This window comes from Eumetopias jubatus, unplaced genomic scaffold, assembly GCF_037043125.1.
Source record: "Eumetopias jubatus isolate StellerSeaLion01/CBP00866 unplaced genomic scaffold, mEumJub1_p1.0 scaffold_4, whole genome shotgun sequence".
In the NCBI taxonomy this organism is placed as follows: Eukaryota; Metazoa; Chordata; class Mammalia; order Carnivora; family Otariidae; genus Eumetopias; species Eumetopias jubatus.
This window is the reverse complement of record NW_028274810.1, coordinates 1,927,765-1,948,167: the sequence shown is the minus strand read 5'-3', so window position 1 is coordinate 1,948,167 and position 20,403 is coordinate 1,927,765. Positions and strand designations below refer to the sequence as shown.

General features: G+C 55.7%; 1 protein-coding gene across 1 annotated transcript; it reads right to left on the bottom strand.

Moving 5' to 3' along the window:
* Window positions 1–309: 309 nt before the first annotated feature.
* Window positions 310–18,887, bottom strand: RORC (RAR related orphan receptor C). The gene is made up of 10 exons (XM_028088193.2): window positions 18,742–18,887; window positions 10,676–10,761; window positions 10,205–10,346; window positions 8,533–9,045; window positions 8,188–8,309; window positions 7,149–7,281; window positions 6,876–6,983; window positions 6,583–6,693; window positions 5,175–5,284; window positions 310–1,825 (listed from the first exon to the last, which is right to left on the bottom strand). Exons 1-10 carry the CDS (start codon window positions 18,746–18,748, stop codon window positions 1,664–1,666), a joined length of 1,494 nt encoding a protein of 497 aa, XP_027943994.1. The 5' UTR covers window positions 18,749–18,887; the 3' UTR covers window positions 310–1,663.
* Window positions 18,888–20,403: the final 1,516 nt, after the last annotated feature.

The following is a 20,403-nucleotide window of genomic DNA, read 5'->3' as shown; positions in this document are numbered from 1 at the left end:
AGATGCAGGGAGATTCTTTGCAGCCTCTCACTAAATGTCCCCCATGGGTATCATTTTGTGGGGAAAGTTCTCAGTCCAGAACATCTGCTGTGGAGCTTAGTTCGAGACTCCTTTGGTGGGGGTTCCTGAGGAGCAGCTCCCAAGCCTCCCTGGGGGGCTGCTCAGAGTGGGGGCTGCAATCCTTATGATATTCATGGGTTGCTGGCCTAGAAACCTGGGTCTCCACACGGGAATGAGACAGGAGAGCAGCTTGTCTGTAATGTGATTTAAGAACCCCCACCCCTGCCCCTGCCACACATACCTCTGGCCTTTAAAATCATTTTATGAAGAATAACACAAGTTGGGGTTTATGTTTAGCCAATTAAACCCCTCCCCCGAGAGGAACACAGCACCCCCACATCACCGGCCGTTTATCCCTCAGAGGAGGGCTCACGGTGATTTGTAAAGCCAAGAGAAGTCCTGGGGCATGAGCACAGCCAGAGAAACAGGTGTCTGTCCTGTGTCCTGGTCTCCTCCCTGGTGTCCTGGTCTCCTCCCTGCTAGAGTTGGGGTGAAATTGTGTCCGTTTCCTTTCTGCACGATGACAGGAGGACTCTTCCAAGGGTCTGTCTGACTGACCAGTGTCCAGCCATCTCTTCTTCTTTTGGGGTTTCTTGTGCGAGAAGACAGCTGGGGCTGGGATTGAGTTTGGGCCACCCCAGGTCTAAGGTTGGTGGACTGGCACACCATGAAGATGTTCTGGGGTCCCTCAGGATTGGGACTCTTTCCCTGAGGCCACTAAGCACCTCTGAGCTGTGACCTCAAGGAAGACAGAAATTGTGTCAGATTAAATGTGTTTACAGAGGTGCATAATTGCAGTTTGAGTTTGTGAGTGTGTGTTTCACCTGTACGTGGATGTGTGTCTCTCATCAGATTTGTGCTGACCCCTAAAGTCTATTTCTAAAGTGCACATAAGAGGTTTGAGTTCTATCTGTAATGTTCTTGGCCTCCATTGTACCCTATCCCTGTACCCAAATCCCATAAAAAATTATCCCAGCCCCTTACCCCCACCCCATCCTTATCTTCCACATATCCAGTTTTTATTAGATCCTGGGAAAAGGGCAGGGTGCCCAACCACTTCTAGCAGTGGGGGAGGGAGAAGCAGAAAATCTAAAGATCTAAAGATCTGGATTTATGTTATATACAGGTCCTTCTGGGCTCCAGCCATCAGTCTCTGAGCTTGACACATCTCCCCAGCCAAAGCCTATGGGGAGATGCAATGAGGTATTTTAAAGTCCTATTCTTAGCTTCTGAGCCCAGAGTTGAGTTCTGTTCATCCAGGGTGTCCTGGATCCCCCTGGTGTCCTGAGGACACCATGGTCCTCCTAGAGGTCCTTATGTGCCACCCGAGGCCTCTCAGAAGCTGGGGGTGAAGGGTCATGGGAAAGGAGACACAACAAAGCTGAGACTGGAGATGGTGTTCCTTCATCGCCACCCTCTGGCTCTTGGCCCACTGCCAGGCAAGCCTGTGGGCAGAAAACCAGTCTCAGCAATTGCTCACCCCCAACGAACAGGCAGGGACCACCCTCCAGGGGGCACAGGTAAGAAAAATGTGAAGGTGGGGGGAGATCCAGGGAGAAGGGCCAGTAGGCTCTAGGGAAGGGAAAGGAGTCCCTCCTCCAGGTCACTCAGACAGCCCTTCGGGTGACTCAATTTCAGTGCTGAAGAGTTCCTTGTAGAGTGGAGGGAAAGCAGCTTGGACCACGATGGGGTGGAGATGCTGGAAGGTTTGCAGCTTTTCCACGTGCTGGCTACACAGGCTCCGAAGCTTCCCCTTGGGTGGCAGCTGGAGATGGGTTAACAGGGGAGGAGGGTCAGTACTCCAGCCTTCTCCCCAGAGCAAAGGTGTCCTCTCCTCCCTGGGCTAGGGCAACCCGCCTTGCTTTCCCCCTCTGCACTCGGCCCTGGAGGAGTGGCTGGATTAGATCCCATCACAGGGAGGGGTATGTGTTCAGGAAACTGGAGGCAAGCGAGGACTGCTAGGGGACAGGTGCGTGTTTTCTGAGTGAACCCCCTCATCACATTCCTGCTACTCCTAAAATGAACCCTGGTGAATACTCTAACTCACACTTTCTGCTCTTAGAATAGTGAGACCCCGTGGTTCTGTTCTAGTCTATCGCATGCCTCTTAGACCTTCGTCAATGCTGTTCTCCTCACCTGGAATGCCTTTCTGATTCTTCTTTGCTTGGCTAATGCTTCCTCACTTTCAAGTGTCACCTCCTCTGGGAATATTTCCCTAACCACCTCTCCCTGGATGAGGGGCCTTTCCATTGGGCTTCCCTCTGTGTAGTAGCACTTAAACCCCATTTTAGGCAAACGGTCTAATTTGTCTGCCTTTCCACCCTAGCTAGGTTTAATCTAGGGTCTCTCCTTGTCTCTTTCTCTCCCTATCTCCCCGTCTCTCTGTATTCTCTGTTCCTGTTATGTTTGGCACATGACAAATGCTCAATAACTGAATTATAAATGGTTTCCAAGCAGGTACCCAACACCACCAGTACTCAGCCAGAGGGGAACAAAAAAGGCCCAGAGACCCATGAGGAGACAGAGGAGGGAGACCTCACTGGAGAAAGGCTGAGAAAACCATTCATCTTCTGCAGCTTCCTGTATAACCAAGCTAGGCTTGAAAAGACCACTCACTAGCTGCCTCCCTCTTCTCCCCCCACTTAGTTTCCTAGGAAAGGGACAGTCAGAGAAGACCAGGTGGCATAAGATCTCTTGATATCTCTTGGATTCATCCTCTTTTCATTTCTACTGGTTTAGTCTGAGTTTGTCTGGACTATCACAATAGCTTCATCTGTCCGTCCATCCATCCATCCATCCATCCATCCATCCATCCATCCATCCATCCAATAACTGTTGGGAACCTACTCAGCTAGGCACTGTGATGGGCTGTGGTGATATATCACTGGATACAATAAAGTAGAATAAAATATCTAGCTTTATTAAATGCCTATTCTAATGAGGGAGCCAGAAAACAAATATATAATATGTCTGAGACTTTCTTAAAGAACAATAATGCAGGGGTGCCTGGGTGGCTCAGTCGTTAAGCGTCTGCCTTCGGCTCAAGTCATGATCCCAGGGTCCTGGGATCAAGCCCCGCATCGGGCTCCCTGCTCCGCGGGAGGCCTGCTTCTCCCTCTCCCACTCCCCCTGCTTGTGTTCCCTCTCTCGCTGTGTCTCTCTCTATCAAATAAATAAATAAAATCTTAAAAAAAAAGAACAATAATTCAGGGTGAGGGGTGGAGGGCTTTTTGCACCAGGCGGTCAGGGAAAACCTCTCCGGGATGAAGAGATGGAGCCATTTGGAAGACTAGGGGAAGAACCTTCCAGGCAGCGGGAACAGCAGATACAAAAGCCCTGAGATGCAACTGTATGTGATGTGCTGAAGGAATAGCAAGGAGGCCAGTGTTGCTGGAACAGGAGACCGAGGGGCCAGTGGGAGGAGAGGAGGTGAGAAAAGAAGTCGGGGTCATATCCTGCTCGAGGCCAGTCAGCCGTGATAGACTCTAGAGTTGCCACTCAGCAGGATGGGCGGCTAGAGCAGGACTGAGACCTGTGCTATGTGGCTCCTGCAGGACGGACCAGGGAGGACCAGGGCCCTCTCTAACAGGCCATGTGAGAACTGATGGGGGGGGGTGATGGTGGGGGATTTGTATTCTGAAGGTGGAGTCAACCAGATCTGCTTTCCAGCCGAGCTCCCAGGCTCCAGTCTCTCCTTCCAATCCATCTGACCTGACTTGAAGTTCTTTAGGACATAGATTGTTGTGTAGGTCATTTCTCTATCCTCAGCACCTAGCACTCACTGTGCCTGGCACATAGCAAGGGCCCATTGCTTGAACGATTACATAAGTGGTTCCTCTACGCTGGTTCCAAATTAAATTGCCTAAATAATAGCTCTGATGATATCATTTCTAGCCTTCAGAGCTCTCCATTGCCTGGAAATAAAGCCTTTGCTCTTTAATATGGCACTGGAAGTCCTCTCTGATTTGCTACCTGACCTAATTTCAAGCTTGTCTTCTGCTACTTCCCTGCCCTCATCAATCAATGCTAGCTCCCAATCTTACACATTAGTCAGAATGTACCACGAGCTATTCCCCATATCTCTACTATTTTATTTTGCCTCTTTATTTTTGCTGATTGTTCCCATAGCCTGGAATGCCTGCCCCACTCCCATGAATGTCTGTTAAAATCTGACACACTCATGGCCGACCTTAAATGCCACCTTCCTAGGAAGCATTTATGACCCACTCTTTTTACCCCGAATTAATTATTTTTTTAATTTTTTTTAAAGATTTATTTGAGATTTTATTTATTTGACAGAGAGAGAGACAGCGAGAGTAGGAACATAAGCAGGGGGAGCGGGAGAGGGAGAAGCAGGCTTCCTGCCAAGCAGGGAGCCCGATGCGGGGCTTGATCCCAGGACCCTGGGATCACGACCTGAGCCGAAGGCAGACGCTTAACAACTGAGCCACCCAGGTGCCCCACCCCGAATTATTTTTAATCCCTGTTCTATGCTGTCATAACATTCCCCCGATATCTCTTATCGAAGTAACCTATCAGGGGTGCAGGGATATGGTGGGAGAGCACTGGGATTAAATCTTGCATTTATTACTTACCAATCATGCAAACTTGGACTAGTCGCTTAAGTCTCCTCATCGCTAAAAGGAGGTTTTAATACCTGTCCTATTGACTGAGTTGCCCTGAGGATGACAGCATGTCTGGGACAGCACATTGTTAATCGCATTCCTGTTGTATCACATACCGTATGCTACTCTATGTTAGAGTTACTGGTACACGAGCCTCTTTGTACCACACTAAAAGCCCTCGGTGAGGGCAAGAACCTCCTCTCTGTATCTTTGCATTCCATGGTGCCTTGCACAAGCCGGTGCTGGGTGAGTGTTGGCTATATTAAACCAAATTATTTCCTGGTGGAAATCCCTCCCAATTCCAGGTTCTCTTCACTTTCCATCTGTACGCACATGGAAGTGACGGCTCATCCCCTTGGTTCCCGTGCTGCTCCAGGCTTTCTAGCACATGGCACTCTAGCACTTCTTCCTCTGTACCCTTGGAGCCCGGCCCTCGCAAGCCCTGGGGGCCCAGCTCCTCTACTCCTCCACCTCAGGGACTGCTCCTACCTTTGCCAGGATGCCTTGGCGGTGAGTCTTGTAGAGATGGTGATGAAAAGCCAGCTCCAGGTTGTGCTGCAGCTGCTCTACCTTCCTCTTCTCTTGGAGCCCTGGCCGGTCTGAAGGAGGGCATGGGGCCATAGCAAGAACAAGAAAGAACATGGACATTAACTTCCCCCAAAAGGGTGTATCATGTTGGACATCTGTGCTGGATAGTGGCCTTCTCGGCTGAGCGCGTGCACACATGCGTGTGCGTCCTGGTCTGATCATGAAAAGTTCTGGGGTCTGGGGCTTGGCTAGCTGTCTACAAGGAAAACTGGGGAGAGATGAAAGGGATAAGAACATCCAATCTCCTGGGGTGCCTGGGTGGCTCAGGTCCTGATCCCAGAGTTCCTGGATTGAGCCCCACAGCGGGCTCCCTGCTCAGCGGGGAGCCTGCTTCTCCCTCTCCCTCTGCCCCTCCCCCTGCTTCTTCTCTCTCTCTCTCTCTCTCTCTCTCTTTCAAATAAATAAAATCTTTAAAAAGAAAGAAAGAACGTCCAATCTCCTGACTCCAAGCAGCCTTCTCCCTGGTACCCTGATATTTCACATAGCCCATCCAGTGCTAGGATTCCACTATGGGGAAAATGAGAGAGAGCCTGTCACCTGGCCAAGGATGAGCCTGATAGCAGGTGGCCTTGGTGAAGTCTCCGAGGCCAGCAGCAGGGCCTCTGCAGTCGTCTGTGGCTAACTCCAACGGACAAACCACCTTTTGCCCTGGCTCCGTAAAATAGCCAGAAGTCATCTTTTAAGTCTTTATTTCTAGTTCGAAGGATGTGTTTAGGTCTTTATTCATTGGCAGAGCCAGACAACAGATAATCTTGATTGGCAAGCTCAGGTTAGTAGCTCGACCCACTTCTCCATGTTCTCCAAATACTTAGCATTCCCTGGCTCAGCCCAGCCTGCTCCGTCCCAGTGAAGTGGGTATCCAGAGTCCTGCCGTGACAGCCCACAGTCTTCAGACTAGCTCGAGCAGACCAGTGATTCCCAAGCACATGACAATCAGCTGCGGGAGGCTGTACCCCAGCTCAATGACCTCAGATTCTCTGGGAGTGGAGCCCGGGGAAGAAGCACTTTTTAAAGCCCCCCAGGTGATTCCAGTGTGTGGGTTCACTGGACTCACTGACGTGAGAACTCACGAGCAAACGGATTTCTCCCTGGGAAGCGGTGTACTTCCTCTCATCCTCACGGCTCCCTAGCCCCCCACTTCTCCAACCCCACCTTGGAGGGTGCTTCCCTCTCTGAGGCTCCTCTGAATCTTCTTTCTGCTCTTTAAAGCCATTTCCCAGATTTAACCACATTTGAAGGTCCAGACCCTTCAATATCCGTCGCTCCCCTGCCACCTGAATGTCCCTTAGGCAAGCCCAACGACACTCACTGGCATTGATGAGCACGAGGGCTGTGTAGAGAGCAATCTCATCCTCAGAAAAGCGCAAGGAGCTCAGGGAGCGGGAGAAGTCGAAGATGGAGCTGATGAGCTCACTGCAGCCTGAGGGAGAGAAAACCAAAGGATGAGCAAGGTGGGTGAGGCCACAGTGCCCGAGGACACCCACCCGCTTGGTGTTTGGAGCAGAGGGGGTGATCTGCCTTTTAAAAGAGGGTGCCTGGGTCTTGAAGCTTTAGATGGACTTTCCATCCAACTCCTGTCTCTCATTTCCCCCTGCCCCTCACCCAAGGCTCGGAACAGCTCCATGCCACCGTATTTGCCTTCGAAAAAGACCGTGTGGTTGTCAGCGTTGTAGGCCCGGCACATCCTGACCAGCACCACTTCCATTGCTCCTGGGGAGAAGGGGGGGGGCATGTAGGCGAGAGTCAGGCAGAGCCAGAGAGCTGGCTCTGTCCCCCTCAGTGTTCTGCTTTCCCTAAGCCGCCTCCCTCCGCTAGCCCTGCCCCATTGCATGCTCTGCCCCCCTCCCTCCAGGCCTGCCCACCCTCCCTGGGCACCTGCTTTGAGAAGCACAATCTGGTCATTCTGGCAGAGCTCCATAAAGCCTGAGAGCCTCTTAGCGAACTCCACCACGTACTGAATGGCCTCGGTGAGGCGGTGGGCACAGCGTTCCCACATCTCCCACATGGACTGTAAGGAAGGAGGAGGGTCCCACTGTAGCCCTGTTTATGACCCTGTCACCCTCCCAAGCCCCTGGGAGCCCAGACTGATAAACTGCAGGCATGAGGTTCAGAACGCCCACACTCTCCACTCTGATGTTTTTAGCCTATTCTCAGCACAGATGCCCACTCGGGGTGAACTCCTGTCATTTGGTCGCACTCACTGAGCACCCACCAGCCGTTGGCACTGAGTTAGCTGTCGGGAAATAAAAAACATCTGAGATACAGCTTTGCCCTCAAAGAGTTTGCATTTTGTTGAGGTGAGAAGCACATACTGACCCCTCTCCCCAAAAAGACCTGCCCAAAGGTCTTAAGAATGTAGAGAAGCAAAACTTCAGTGCCAAACGTGTGTTTTTAGAACAGGTGGTATTGTCAAGAGTGTGACAGGAAAGAGCATAAACTTTGGAGGCTGGTGGGTCTGAATGTTCCTGTGGCCCCACTACTTTGTGACCTTGAGTAGGTCTGTTAACTTCTCTGAGCTCAGTTTCCCAGGCTGTTAAGAACAGAAATAAATACCAACCTCATGGGTCGCTGTCGCAAGGGCGGAGGATCATTTATGGGAAGCATTTAGCACAGTGCCCGGTAGCGAAGGGGTGTTTAACAAATGGTAATCAGGGTTCTGACTACTGCTATCATTGAGAGGGGACGGCAAAGGAGAGTGTACACACCAAGGTGTGGGTGCTGGCAGAGGTAGGATGAAGGCAATAGGCAGGGGAAAAGGAAAAGCTATCACCCATCTGCTGGGGGTAGACACACATACACAGACTCACAAGCTCGCACACGCTCAGTCTGTCTGTGCCGCCTCGCCTCGCCCCAGCCTACTTGCGTGCGCACTCCCTCCCCTGCCACCCCCTCCCATGGGGTCTCCGGGCCTCACCTTCCTCTGGTAGCCGGCCACCTCCTCCCGGGAGAAGATGTTGGGGCGCTGCCGTAGCAGGTCCTCCAGCCGCAGCTGACACGTCTCTCGGTAGGATTTACAAACGTTCTGCACGAGGTGCTCTGGGGCCAGAGGGGGAAGGCACAGGCTCCATCTCAGCCAACTGCCACCCTACCCCATACCATACAAAGGGCACTCCTTGGCCCGGCCTCCCCCGCCCTGCGCTGGCTCCCCTCCTTGGCCCCTCCACTCCCTTGGGCTCACGTGTGGTGTACATGGGGTGCTGACCAAGGCCCCTCTCTTGGAAGCCCCTCCCTCATCATCCCTCCTCCCCCCGCCGCTCACCAGTCTCCGTCAGGGAGGCATAGAGCACCTCCGGGGCGCTGTGGAAACTGGTGCTGCAGTAGCTGTCCGGGCCCCGTCCTGGCTCCTCGAGTCCAGGATGCCCGGCGTCCTCAAAACGAAGTCCACATGTGTGGGGGCTCAGCTGGCTGCCAGTGCTGTAGAAGCGCTCGCTGGCCCCGGCCTTGCCCCGCTCGGGGCTGTATTCCGCGTGGTACGAGGCCCCGTCGGGCCTGGCCTTGGCCAAGCTGCTGGGGTAGGAGGACCCAGAGCCTGGGGCTCTCAGGAGGCCAGGGGGGCAGGCCGCGGCCTCAGGCAGGTCAGGTGAGGAGCCCAGGGGCAGCTGCCCATCCGGGAGCCCAATGGGGCCCGAGAGGGGGTCGGCTCCCTGGCCGCCCGCTGGAGGGGTCTTGGCCACCTGTCCCCGCTGCTGCTGTTGCTGCCGCTGCAGCTGTTTCTGCACCTCGGCGTGCAGGCTGTCCCGCTGCTTCTTGGACATGCGGCCAAACTTGACAGCTGAAAGAGGTAGGGGATCAGGAGTTTTCGAGGCAGGAGCACGAGGTACAAGGGCAGCCTCGACAGGCATTTTGATCATTACAGAATTCACTTGCTGTTCCCTCAGTAGCTGGCTCCAAGCAAAGCTTCTCCAGTGTGGCCTAAGGACCTCCCCGGGGGGACCCCCACTTTTGCTCGAGACCCCTCCCACCGCTTGCTGGTGTTTGCCGCAGGGCTGCGTCCAGCCCAGGCATTTCGGTCTCCCAAGCAAACTCTCCCAGCTGGAAACCAGCTTCTGCTGGTAGCCGAATTCAGGCAGTCAGTCTGGACTGAGGACTCTGGCCTCCTGATGTTAGGGCTGGGGGTGGTCGAGTTGGGGGCCTTGAGCTGTATTGGGGTCACCTCGCCTGTCTAGGAGGGTCGGAGGAAGAGGAGAGCTGAGAACACAGGTCTCCCTGTGGTCAGGCCTGCAGGCTCGCTGGTGACCTAGATACTCACCACAGCCCAACCCAGGCTCCGCGGCTTGTTTCTGAACATCCTCTTCTGCTCTCTCTTTCCTGCCTTTTCACTCCCCCCCACACCCCTCCCAGGTGTGGGGGCACAGCCCCTCGCCCCGCCTGCCCCTTTGCACCCCTGCGTGTTTCCTTTCACTTTGTTATTTTGGGCGCTGAAAAGTGCTGACAGGCTCTTTCTGGCTCCTCCTCACCTCATGCCTCCCCCAACCCCGCCCTGCGCTCCCTCTGTGGTGGTGATGGGGGGCTGCGCTGAGGCAGTGGGTGAGGACCGAGGAGAAAGGCACCGGGAACAGCCGCCCTCCCCACCGTCGTGCCTTCCAGGTGGCTCTCGGGCTGGCTCTGGCTGCGGTCCTAGCCACTGTCCTGTGTCCTAGCATGGGGACGGGGGACCGGGGAAATGGAGCTAGGGGCAGGACGGCGGATGTGGAAGCTGGATGGTAACTGGGCCAGTTCTTCTATCCCGGGAAGAAGAAAATGAGGAGCCTGGGGTGTTGGGGAAGGGAGGGCTGTGCTAGCAGAGCCTACAGTTGCGGACCACGAAGAGCTTTGGTGAGGTGCACCCCCATGGTGCGTGGCCGGCCCGTGCCCCACGGAAGGATGCGTCTACAGGGTAACCTCTTTGGAGACTCCAGGGAAACCCCAGGGGGCCGCCTGCTTGGCCTCACCATCTCGGGACATGCCCAGTGCCAGGCATTTCTGCAGGCGACAGTGCTGGCATCGGTTTCGGCTGGCGCGGTCGATGGGGCAGTTCTGCTGGCGGGTGCAGGAGTAGACCACGTGACACTGCTGGCTGCGCCGGAAGAAGCCCTGGGGCAGGCAGACGGGGACCTTGGCTGCCAATCCCTGCCAGGCCCAACTCGCTCCCAGGGCTTCCAGCCCAGGCTCTGGCCCCTGCTTGCCCAGACCCCTCGCACGACCAGTCCCTTTTCTCGCCTCCCTTTCTTAGCAGAATTATAATCTGCCACACAGTCGTGTCCCCAGATTCAGACAAGGCCCTCCTGTGTAAGGCACCTCTCCAGCAGCTCCCTAGCTGCCTCAGGAGACCATGCCAGGGGTCAGGACTAAGGCCACAGAGCCCCTTCTCCCCACCCTGGAAGAGACTCTGTGTGTGAGTGTGCACGTGTGCGCATGCTCACCTTGCACCCCTCACAGGTGATAACCCCGTAGTGGATCCCAGATGACTTGTCCCCACAGATTTTGCAAGGAATCACTTCAATTTGTGCTGGAGGAGAGAAAGAAAGAACAGGAGGTGAGCCCAGGGACCTGATCTGCCTCCTTCCCCACATCCCTGGGCTGCAGACACAGGGACACGGCGCTTCTCCACCCTGCTCCAGCTTGCTCTTTGCCTCTTGCAAAATGGAAGAAGTGCTGTGCCAAATGCTGCTCAACAAAGGGTCTGGGGAGGCCGTTTTCGGTTTCACGGGGCAGCCAGGAGCTGTACCAGCTCCACAGGGGCAGAAAATGCAGCTGCAGAGAGGCCACCTGCTCAGCCCTTCAAGTTGAAAAGCTCCAGTTGCCCCCCTCCCGCCTGAGGACCTAGGAGTTCTCGCTGCTTCACAACACCTGCTTCCCGCGCAGGGGGCTTCCTCTAGGCCACCCTCCCCCACCAGGCTTTGCTCCCGTGGGCAGAGTGTGAGGCATGGGTGGTGGGGGGAGGAGATGTGGTGCACCAAGGCAGGGGGCACCTGGGGGCCAGGTAGAGATGCCGGTCATCCTCAGCCTGGCAGTGAAGGCTCAGGGACGGGCTGGGCAGCGACCAGGGGCCAAGAGGACAGTGTCCCCGGCGTGGGGCCCAGAGAAGGCAAGGAGGAGCGAGGTGGAGCCCGGGAGAGGGCTCAACAAGCCAGGTCAGTCAGATGCTGGCAATCCAGGGCGAGAATCAAACAGGGCGCCGAGGCCCCAGGCCCTGGAGCAGAGAGTGGGCAGCACATGAGAGGGCCTATGTTGATGGGCCCAATCGTATGTGCGCTGATGATGAATGTTACCTCCGACTGGGACTAGAGACCATCTCATTCAACCTTTGTCCTGTCCTCTCCTTTACCAGGCAGAGGGCTAGACCAGATGAGGTGGTTGGCCCAGGTTCACGCAGCTCAGTTGCCCCAGAGCTGGGTCTACACCCTAGCTCCCCTGCTTTCCCTGGTGCTACTCTGTGTACCTGGCTTTTGGGGCCCATCCATTGGTGGGCATGTTTGAGGGTGTGTGTACACACGGAAGGTACAGGTACTTGTGAGCCGGCAGGCGCACCTGTCTGCCTGTGTGTTAGTGTTTGTTCATTGGCCAGTAGGACCCCCGGCTGCCCACTGAGCTCAGCGTGGCCTTTTGGGGCTCCAGATTCTTCTCCTCTACTTTGCCCTGTCCCTGTCAATGCCCACAGCTCTCTACTGAGTTTCAGGGACCAGCAGTTGGCCTTCTCCCAGCTCATCTTTGAAGGGGAGTTGGGATTCCCACTATGTCAGGGGTTTTCATCCATCCCAAGGGGACAGGGCTCTCTTCTCTGGCATTGGTGCCCTGCTGCTTCCCCTTTGAGCGGGGGGGCTGAGGCGGAGCAGGCCAGAAAAGTGATCTACACCCCAGCCCCAGCTCATCTCTGACCGGTCCCCTAACCGTGTCCCACCCTGAGGGTCAGTGAAGGCAACAGCTTGCCTGTAGGGCAAACTTGTGTTCCGGTGAGCTTACCCCTGGTCCAGTCCTGGACCCCGGTCATGCGTAGGGCCTCCTGACATGAGGTGGGGAGGGGAACTGTGGCTTGCCCACCACCCCCTGACATTTTGTTTCCCTCATCTTAAAACCATTGTCCCCTCAAGCCAGCTTTGAGCTGAGTCAGAGTAAGCAGCTGCCTCCTCATGGGGGACAGGCCCATAGGTGTCTGAAATTCCTCCATGAGAAGTCACTCCTCTCCCCCACCCCAGCCCCCACTTGCCTGCCCAACACCCACATAGGAGTCTGTGATCGTGGGGGACAGATGGCAAGTGAGCCTTTCAGATTCTTTCCAGTAAATTAAGAGCATATTGGAATGCATGGAAGGGAAGAGAGGATAAGAGGGGATGGGTAGCTGGAAAAGGGACAGAAAATGTGGAGGCACCTGAATGTCGAGTCACTTAGATTCTCTAGGCCTAGGTTCCCTTGTCAGTGAAATCAGGATAAAAAAGAACATTGCTTGTCCATGGGATGATTGTAGCTAGGACGGTAGGCGTGATGGTATAACCTGTGGAAAGCACTCTAAGAGGCCAACTCTACATACACTGTTGCCACAGAGCAGAGCTGAAGGCGAAGAAACGCAGGGGGCACCTGAGGCCCAGCAGAAGCCTCGTGCCCAGAGAGTCTGCGCTCGCCTCGACACCTTCCCCTCCGGCAGCGTGGGTCTCTCTCCACAGTGGCCCTCAGCCCAGAGAGGGGAGAAACCAACATGGGTCACCCAAAAAAGTAAGCAGAGGGGAGATTAGGCCAAGCCACAGTGGGAACTCGGACTCCAGCCCAGCAGTCAACCACAGGCCTCCCTGTCTCTTCCCTTCTCCCAGAGCCACATCCGGGTGCGTGTGTGCGCCAACCACACAGGTGACCCAGACACATCTCTCCCTGCCCCACACCTGACCCACTGCTGGTCCCGGCCCCAGGAACCTCACAATGCTGTAACCCAGACCTTGCTCTTCTCATGGGATGGTGTGGCCAGCCATGGACCCCCTTCACAGATGCTGGCAAGTGAGGGGGTCCCCCCCTTCCTGAGGGGACGCTGGAGTCTGGACCCCAGCCACCAGGCCAGCCACTCTTCAGGGTTCCCCAACCATAGGCTCCCAAGACAGAGGTACACAGTGAGGCAGGAACACGGAGTCAGGGGTTCTGAGCTGGGGGGGCCAGACTCTAGCCTCTGAGCTAGAGAGACCAAGAGGCTTGGGACTGGCCAACACCAGAGACTTAGACCCTGAGATGGAGAAACAGGTGCAGAAACACAGAAAAACCCACCGTGATGTGCCCCTGGCCCTGCCTGTACCATCAGGCCCTCTGCTCCCACTGCTCCCTCCTTCCCCTGCCACCTGTACCCCTTTCAGTGCCATCTGCCCGAAACCTCAAAGAGAAAGTCCCGGTGCGCGTGAGTGTGACTTGTGGAGGCGGGGAGGGGAGAGGACGGGAAGGTCTGGCAGAGGTGGCAGTGGGGCGAGCAGGAGCTGAAAAACACCTCGGATCCCTCACCTCCACAACCTACCCCTGAGCCCCTGCCTGAAGCAGCAGGTGATGGGAACTCAGGTTGGGGATGGGGAGCTGAGTAATCACGGGATTACTCAAACTGTTGCACTGGAGCCTGGCCTGCCAGGAACTTACCATCTAAGGGCCTGCCGGTGCCAGGAACTCGAACCAAGCAAAGGTCAGGCCCGTCTAGGCCAGCCCCTGCGGCCCCCGCTGCTTCGGGAAGAACTTTGTACCTCACTGCTGCTCTCTCCCAGGGCCCATCAAAGGAAACCCTCTCGCTCCCAGGAGACAGAAGGGCCCACTTGCTCATGAAAGCTCCTGAAACCGTCTAGCGACTGTGTGACTCTAGCCCTTGGCGTTTCAAACAAGATCACCGAGGGATCTTGTGACCATGTTGTGAGCAGGTCCCTACTTGGGTCTGGGGGCCCAGATTCTGCAATTGGACAAGCTCTGGTGGGTGCCCACGCTTGCTGGTCCTCAGCCTACACTTTTGAGTAGCAAGAATGTAGCCCCTCTGGAGGCTTTCGGGCCAGGCTCCTCCTCCTGGCGGATGAAGGTGGGGTTGGCCATCTTTTCCCCCAGCTCATTCTTGTGTCTTCTCCTCAGCCTGGGAGACCTCTAGAGCTGCTCTCTGGCACAGTACAGGGGAAAGAAAATGAATCTCTTCTGGATTGCTTCAGAGACCGAAGTATCCCCAGGGAGCTTGTTATGCACACCTCCTCTGTGGGGAAATCCGGTAGCGACAAGGTGGTCTGTCTTCCCCTCCCTCCAACCCCTCTAATCTCGCCCTTCCCGCAGCTGTGAGATTCATTGATAGCGCTCTCGGAATGCAGCCAGAGCCTGGCCTTGGGCCACCTTAGGAAGCCAGCCCTGGGCCTTGTCCAGGTGCCCCATGCCACAGAGAGGAAGTGGTAGGAGCAAAGGAGGGGCTCTAACCCAGGGGGATCTCTCCCCTCAAACCCCAGAACCTCCCCTAGCCCTGCTGGGGAGTGGATGCAGAGGAGCCGTGGGGTCCTTATCTTCTGACAAAGCAGTCTCCAGCTGCGCCGTTCTTCTCTTCTCTCTCTCTCTCCTTTTCTCCAGTGGACAGTGATTAAGGGGAGATAGTAATGACAGACACAAGCCTGGGCTGAATTCTTACTCTGTGCCAGGCTCTGCATATGTGTTTCATTAATGATTACGACAACCCTGGGAAGCAGGCATTCCTTGCGTTGTCCCCGTTTTACAGATGAGAAAGTGGTCCAGGAGGGCCTAAGTGGCTTGACTAAGGTTACACAGTCCGAAGTGGCATATCTGGCATTTGAACCCAGGTGTCTGTAACTCGAGAGCCCATGTCCCCAACCGTTAAGCTATACCCCCTGTAAGGGTGAGATGCCCAGATGCATCGAGGAAATGGAATAGGGTACAAGGTTACTGGCTGCAGGGGAAAAGCGTGAAGTGTGGAGGTGGGCTGGGAACAGAATTCAGAGAGGACCCCCTGTGGAACTCATGTCTAGTGTAACGACCCAGAGAGGCATGGTTCCCTCTGCCTCAGCTTTTCCTCTGTGGTGCCCACCTCCTCCAGCCTTTCCTCATGTCTTAGGGCAGGCTTCCAAGGCCGGGGTGGAACAGCTCGCCTGACCCAACAGAGCTCCTTTGGGGTTGTGGACTGGCTTTCATACATCCTAGTAGGCCTCTGCAGAGATGAATGAGTGAATGGGAAAGAGGAATGCATCTCTTTTCTTAGCTTAGCTTCCCCCAACCCCCACCGGCACGGAGACCACAGCTCGGGCCAGGGGTCCCTCCTTTCTCAGCTCTCCTTCCCACAGCTTCTGCAAAGCTGGAAACCACGGTGGTGGGTGCCACCACAGGGGAGCCGGAGGGGGAGGGTCAGTGGGGGGCCAGGAGAAAAGCCGCTCTACCTGCTGAACACTACTCCCAAGCCAGGGCGAGGATTTTCTGCTGATACATCCAGATCCCAGGGCTGAGAAAGTAGTGAAGCTAAAACTCAGGTGGGCGAGGGAGAGTCTGGGGTTCTGAAAAGCCACGAAAGACAGCCAGCCACCTGAAACCCCTCCTGGTGCCCCCGCCACCCCCCACCCCCGCAGTCTGGGACAGGAGAAAGGAGGGGAAACAAAAGAATTGAGTGAAAACAACCAGTGAATGGGGAGGAGGGGATGAATCACCAGGAGGAAGCTCTGAGGAGTGGGAGCCCCAAGTCACAGTCAGCAGCCTCCCGGCCTCCAGGGTTGTACCTCCCTTCCACAGGGCTCTGCTGTTCCAGGACACACGGGACCCAGGGACACTCTGGCTCTGGTGCCGAGGCCCTGTCCTGTTCCCGTCCCTTCCCCAGAGACAGCCCCATCTGGCCAGAGGCCCAGGACAGCACTGCAGTAGCAGGAGGAGTAGAGGTTAGATCTCAGAAAGGAGTAGCCATGGAGGACAAGAGGAGACCCCAGGGGCTGCCTTCCTTAGAGGCCTCTTAGCATGGGAAAGTCCCTGTTCCCTGTTTGAGTCAGGGGCACAGAGGCAGGGGAGGGGAGGGAGCCCCTGGGACGGGTGGGGACACCGACAGCCATGCTTCACTGTACGGGACAGGCTGGGATGTTCCAGCTTCTAGTAACTTGGGCTGAGGGTGTTCGGGATTCCTGTTAGGAATGGAAGAGAGGAAGAGGCAAAGGGTCAGGAGTGATACAGAGAAGGAGGAGGCCCTTTGTAAAGTCTTCAGGTGGCCATGGGCTCTCAGGATAAGAGCTGTGGCACCCTGCCTGGGGACCTGGACTTCTTTCAGGCCCACTGCTCGCCATTATCATGACCAGGCTTGGAAAGATCAGGGCACAGAAAAGACAGAAACGTGACCTTGCACCTGCCCCCCCCCCCCAACCCGCTCGCCATCCATACCCAGTGCTGGGGCCTCATGCCTCTTTGCTCCACACTGGCCATGTCCTCAGAGAGAGATGACTAGGGCCACCATCTCTCCGGCTGGCTGGGGAGTCTGTTTGGCTAATGGACATTTCTTCTTTACTTAGCAGCCGGTGGCCCTGGCAGGGAGCTCTGCCATCCTTTCAGAACCTCCATGGACTCCATGCCTCCCTCTCTCTGTCTTCCTAGCCCCAGTCAGGACTCGGCGTCTCCCCTCCGCTGCCCACCCTCCTCCCTCTGCATCTCTCGCTGTGTCTGTGTGCCTTTCTATCTTCTGTGCTCCAGCTCTGTCTCCAGTTTCACACCTCGATGTTTGGGTGGTATTTCCTGGTATTTCTCCATTTATAGCTCCATCAGGACATCGTTGGCCTCCGCACCTCTCTTTATTTCCTGGTCTGTGTCTACCCCTTGGGCTCTGGTTGTGTCACAGTCCCCAGCCCCCCGTGTGCTGCCTCCCTCTGGCTATGGTCAGAGGGTGTGGAGGTGGCTGGCACTCACTAGGTGTGTGTGTGGAGGGGAGGCAGTCAGTCAGATAACCTGGGGTTGTGAGATACCCAGAGATGTCCAAGTGAGCAGGACGGGTGGCATTCACCCTCAGATCGGAGGGGACCCCCTCTCCTATCTACCAGCCTGGATGGAGCTGTTGGGGGAAAATCATGTAGAGCTGCCTAGAAGCTCCCTCCCTCAGTCCTGGGGACTCCTGCTCTCCTGCCGAGCTCTGAGGCACTCCTGATCCTTGCTTGCTAGGGTGGATTTGCTGACTGGGGGCCATTTCTGGGAAGATCGGTTTGCTAACCTTTGCTGCTAATCGGAAGAAGCTAGAAAGAAATGAAAGCTCCAAAGGGCCCCTCTTCCTGTGGAAGTTTTTGGCTCTTTTCCTCGCCCCACCTGACCCACCCCAGCTCATACATCTGCACTGGGATCTCTGTCCCAAGTTCTTCCTTTCCTATGACCTCCTCTCCGTCTATGTCCTGGGAGAGTTGAGACGCCTTCACTGGCCTTGAGGGTGCTCACCTTGGGGACCAGGGCTCTCTCCTTGGTCCTGGGTCCTCAGAACTGGGAGCCTCTCCAAAGTTGGTTTTGTTTTTAAGTTCGGCTCTCTTGTTTTGCTGATGAGGAGACCAGGGCCCAATGACTTGCCTAAGGCTACATGGCTAGTCAGTGACAGAGTTGGCACCAGAACCTGGTCTTTAGACTCTCAGCCCATGGGTCTTTCCAGGACCCAATATGGCCTCCCCTCTGTGGTTTGTGGGAAGACCCCAGGTTGAGGCTCGGGCTGCCTCAGGCCTCAGGCCACAGGGACATGGGGTTTCCCTTTTGCTCATTTGCCCGCTGCTCCGAGAGGTTCTCTAGCTTTCCTTACCTGAACACAGGGATTGTCTGATTTACCCATCCTTTCTCTGCTAGAAGGCACAGGGACCCCAGACATCTGCCCACTAGCTGTTGGCCCTTGGCTCCACGCCAGGAAGGGGGTGAAGCTGAAGGCTTTCTGCTCCCATCTCCTCTGCCCTATCCCCCTCATCAAATGGGTGACTGAAACTGGGGACACACACACACACTGAGACCTGGATACGGGGTTCTGACCCTCTCTACCTGTCGATCTGGCTTTCCTCTTCCTGTCCTGCTGCTTCGGGGCACAGCAACCCCTCTGGCCCTCTGGCTCCTCTTTCACCCCACTGGGAGGCAGGTTGGAGGCATGGAGGAAAACGCCGCAGTGGGAGTCTGGTCGGTGCCTGTCAGTTAGCAGCCTCCCTCTGCTGCAGCAGTGGGATCTGGAGCAAAGCCCTGGCCTTGCTGGGGCTCAGTCCTTTCTTGTTAAACGAGGAGCAGAGCACCTCAGACACTCCTGCAGATCCTTTCCAGGGCTCGCGACAGAGGCGCTCCTCTACAGCCCACTGTGTTACCCTACTCTAAGAAAATTGCCTGGGGAGCAAGACTCCTCAGCTACTCCACCCTGCTCCCCAAAGACCTTGGCCTTGACTGGGACACACACTGCTGGCAAGAAAGAGCACTCAGCTTTGCTCACACTGTTCCCAAGACACCCCTCTGTTCCAGAGGCCCAGGGATGATGATGGCATCCAGGCTTCCCCACTCCCAGGTGGCCCCATTCACTTACTTCTCATGACTGAGCCTTGGGCTTTGCCGCCTTAGCTCTCTGTCCTCAGCAGGGGGTGGTCCAGGGATGGGGCAGAGTTGGCAGCTGGGTTGGGGATGAGGCCCTTTCTGCAGAGCCTCAGCCCGCAGCTCTGCACCTAGCTCTCTCCCAATTCTTCTGGGCCAGGGGGGTTTAAGCCACCACCACACAGGTGGCCGAGTGACAACCCCCCCCACTGCATCCCCACCCCCTCTGGGGTGCAGCGAGTAGGATGACAGGCGCCCCATGTGGCCAATCTGGGCCTGGGGCAGGGTGTGAGGGGCGGGGCAGCCAATTGCAGGGGGCGTTGGAAAATTCCAAAACCACATGCGACAGCCACACGCGGTAAAAGCTGTTTCCACCCGCCAGGGTAGTTCTGGCTGGGGAACCAGAATGGAGCTCACAGGAGCCCAGCCAGGTCCCTACTCCCCCTCCCACTGAGGACCCGAGCCTGACTCTCTGCCCGATGACTCCAGGGACAGGGATGTTTCTAGAGGTAAGTCACAGGATGTCTGCCTGGGGGCAGTGGCTTGTGCCACCTGACACCCTGTGGACTGCCAACAGCCGCCCACTGGGGTGCAGTCTGGGAGGCTGCCCCACCACCCACCATGCTCATGCCCTCCCACAGATGTGGTGTATGCCCTGGGCTAGGGAATAAATGATAATTGCAGCAGCAATAATCATCAGACAAATACCCGCTATCTGCAGGAAATGTTAGTCTGTCAGAAATTTCCTCAAGAGCAAAACTGAAATTGGAATGCAAATAATGATGATAATGATGATGGTGATGGTAATAATAATAATAATAATAATGTTTACTTTGTGCCAGAAACACTTCTTAAGGTTTTATATGGTTTATCTAATACTCACAAAATACTTTATGAGGTAGGTACCATTATCCCCATTTTGAAGATGAAGAAAATGAGACACAGAGAGGTTAAGTAACTTGCCCAAGGTCACACAGCTAGTAAGTGGTGGGGTCAGGATTCAAACTCAGGCAGTTTGGCCCCAAATCCCACTTGAGGAATGGGAGGGTTTCTCTGGTTCAAGTCTGCACTTGAGGGTGTCTCAGCTTGGGAGGTCTCCTGGCATGTGAGTCTAGAGTTTCTTGGCCTGGGAGTCCTTCTGAGGGGCTCTCTCAGCCTCATATCTGCTCTGTGGTGTACCTCAGCCTGGGGATTCCCTCTTCAGGGCCCTTCAGTAGCTCGGCCCTCTCTTGGTCTGGGGGGTCCCTCCGGGGCTCCTCCCTTCTCGGGTTGTCTTGGACCCCCTCCTTGGGGTTGTCTCAATTTGGAATCTATTTTTCTGAGCCTCCCAGCCTGGGGGAGTCATTAATCTCTCCTGGATTCTCTGCACCAAACTTCCCAAGAGGTCTCTGATCTTGCCAGGTCTCTAGTAGCTCCTCAGCCTGGTACAGGCCTTTCCCTGCTGGCCTTCCTCTGGCTCTCAGGACCTGGGCAGTGGCTTGGGGGAGGGGCCGTCACCCTGGCTTCTCATAGGACACTCTGGGGTGGGGGTGGGGGCATGGCTGCACAGGACCAGTGGGCTGGGAAGGGGGAAGGGGGCGTGGTCCTGGCCAAAGTTTCTGTGGTAAGAGGTTAAGGTAGGAATGGAGCATAGCTTCTTCCAGTTCCAGCTGCTCCG

Bases quoted from the DNA above. Each gene is read 5' to 3' on its own strand.
- RORC (XM_028088193.2), bottom strand. The intron at 10,347-10,675 runs GTGAGCATGCGC...TGCCTGCCCCAG, and splicing joins TCACCTGTGAGGGGTGCAAG to GGCTTCTTCCGGCGCAGCCA. The intron at 5,285-6,582 runs GTGAGTGTCGTT...GCCCTCCTTCAG, and splicing joins CCTCGTGCTCATCAATGCCA to ACCGGCCAGGGCTCCAAGAG.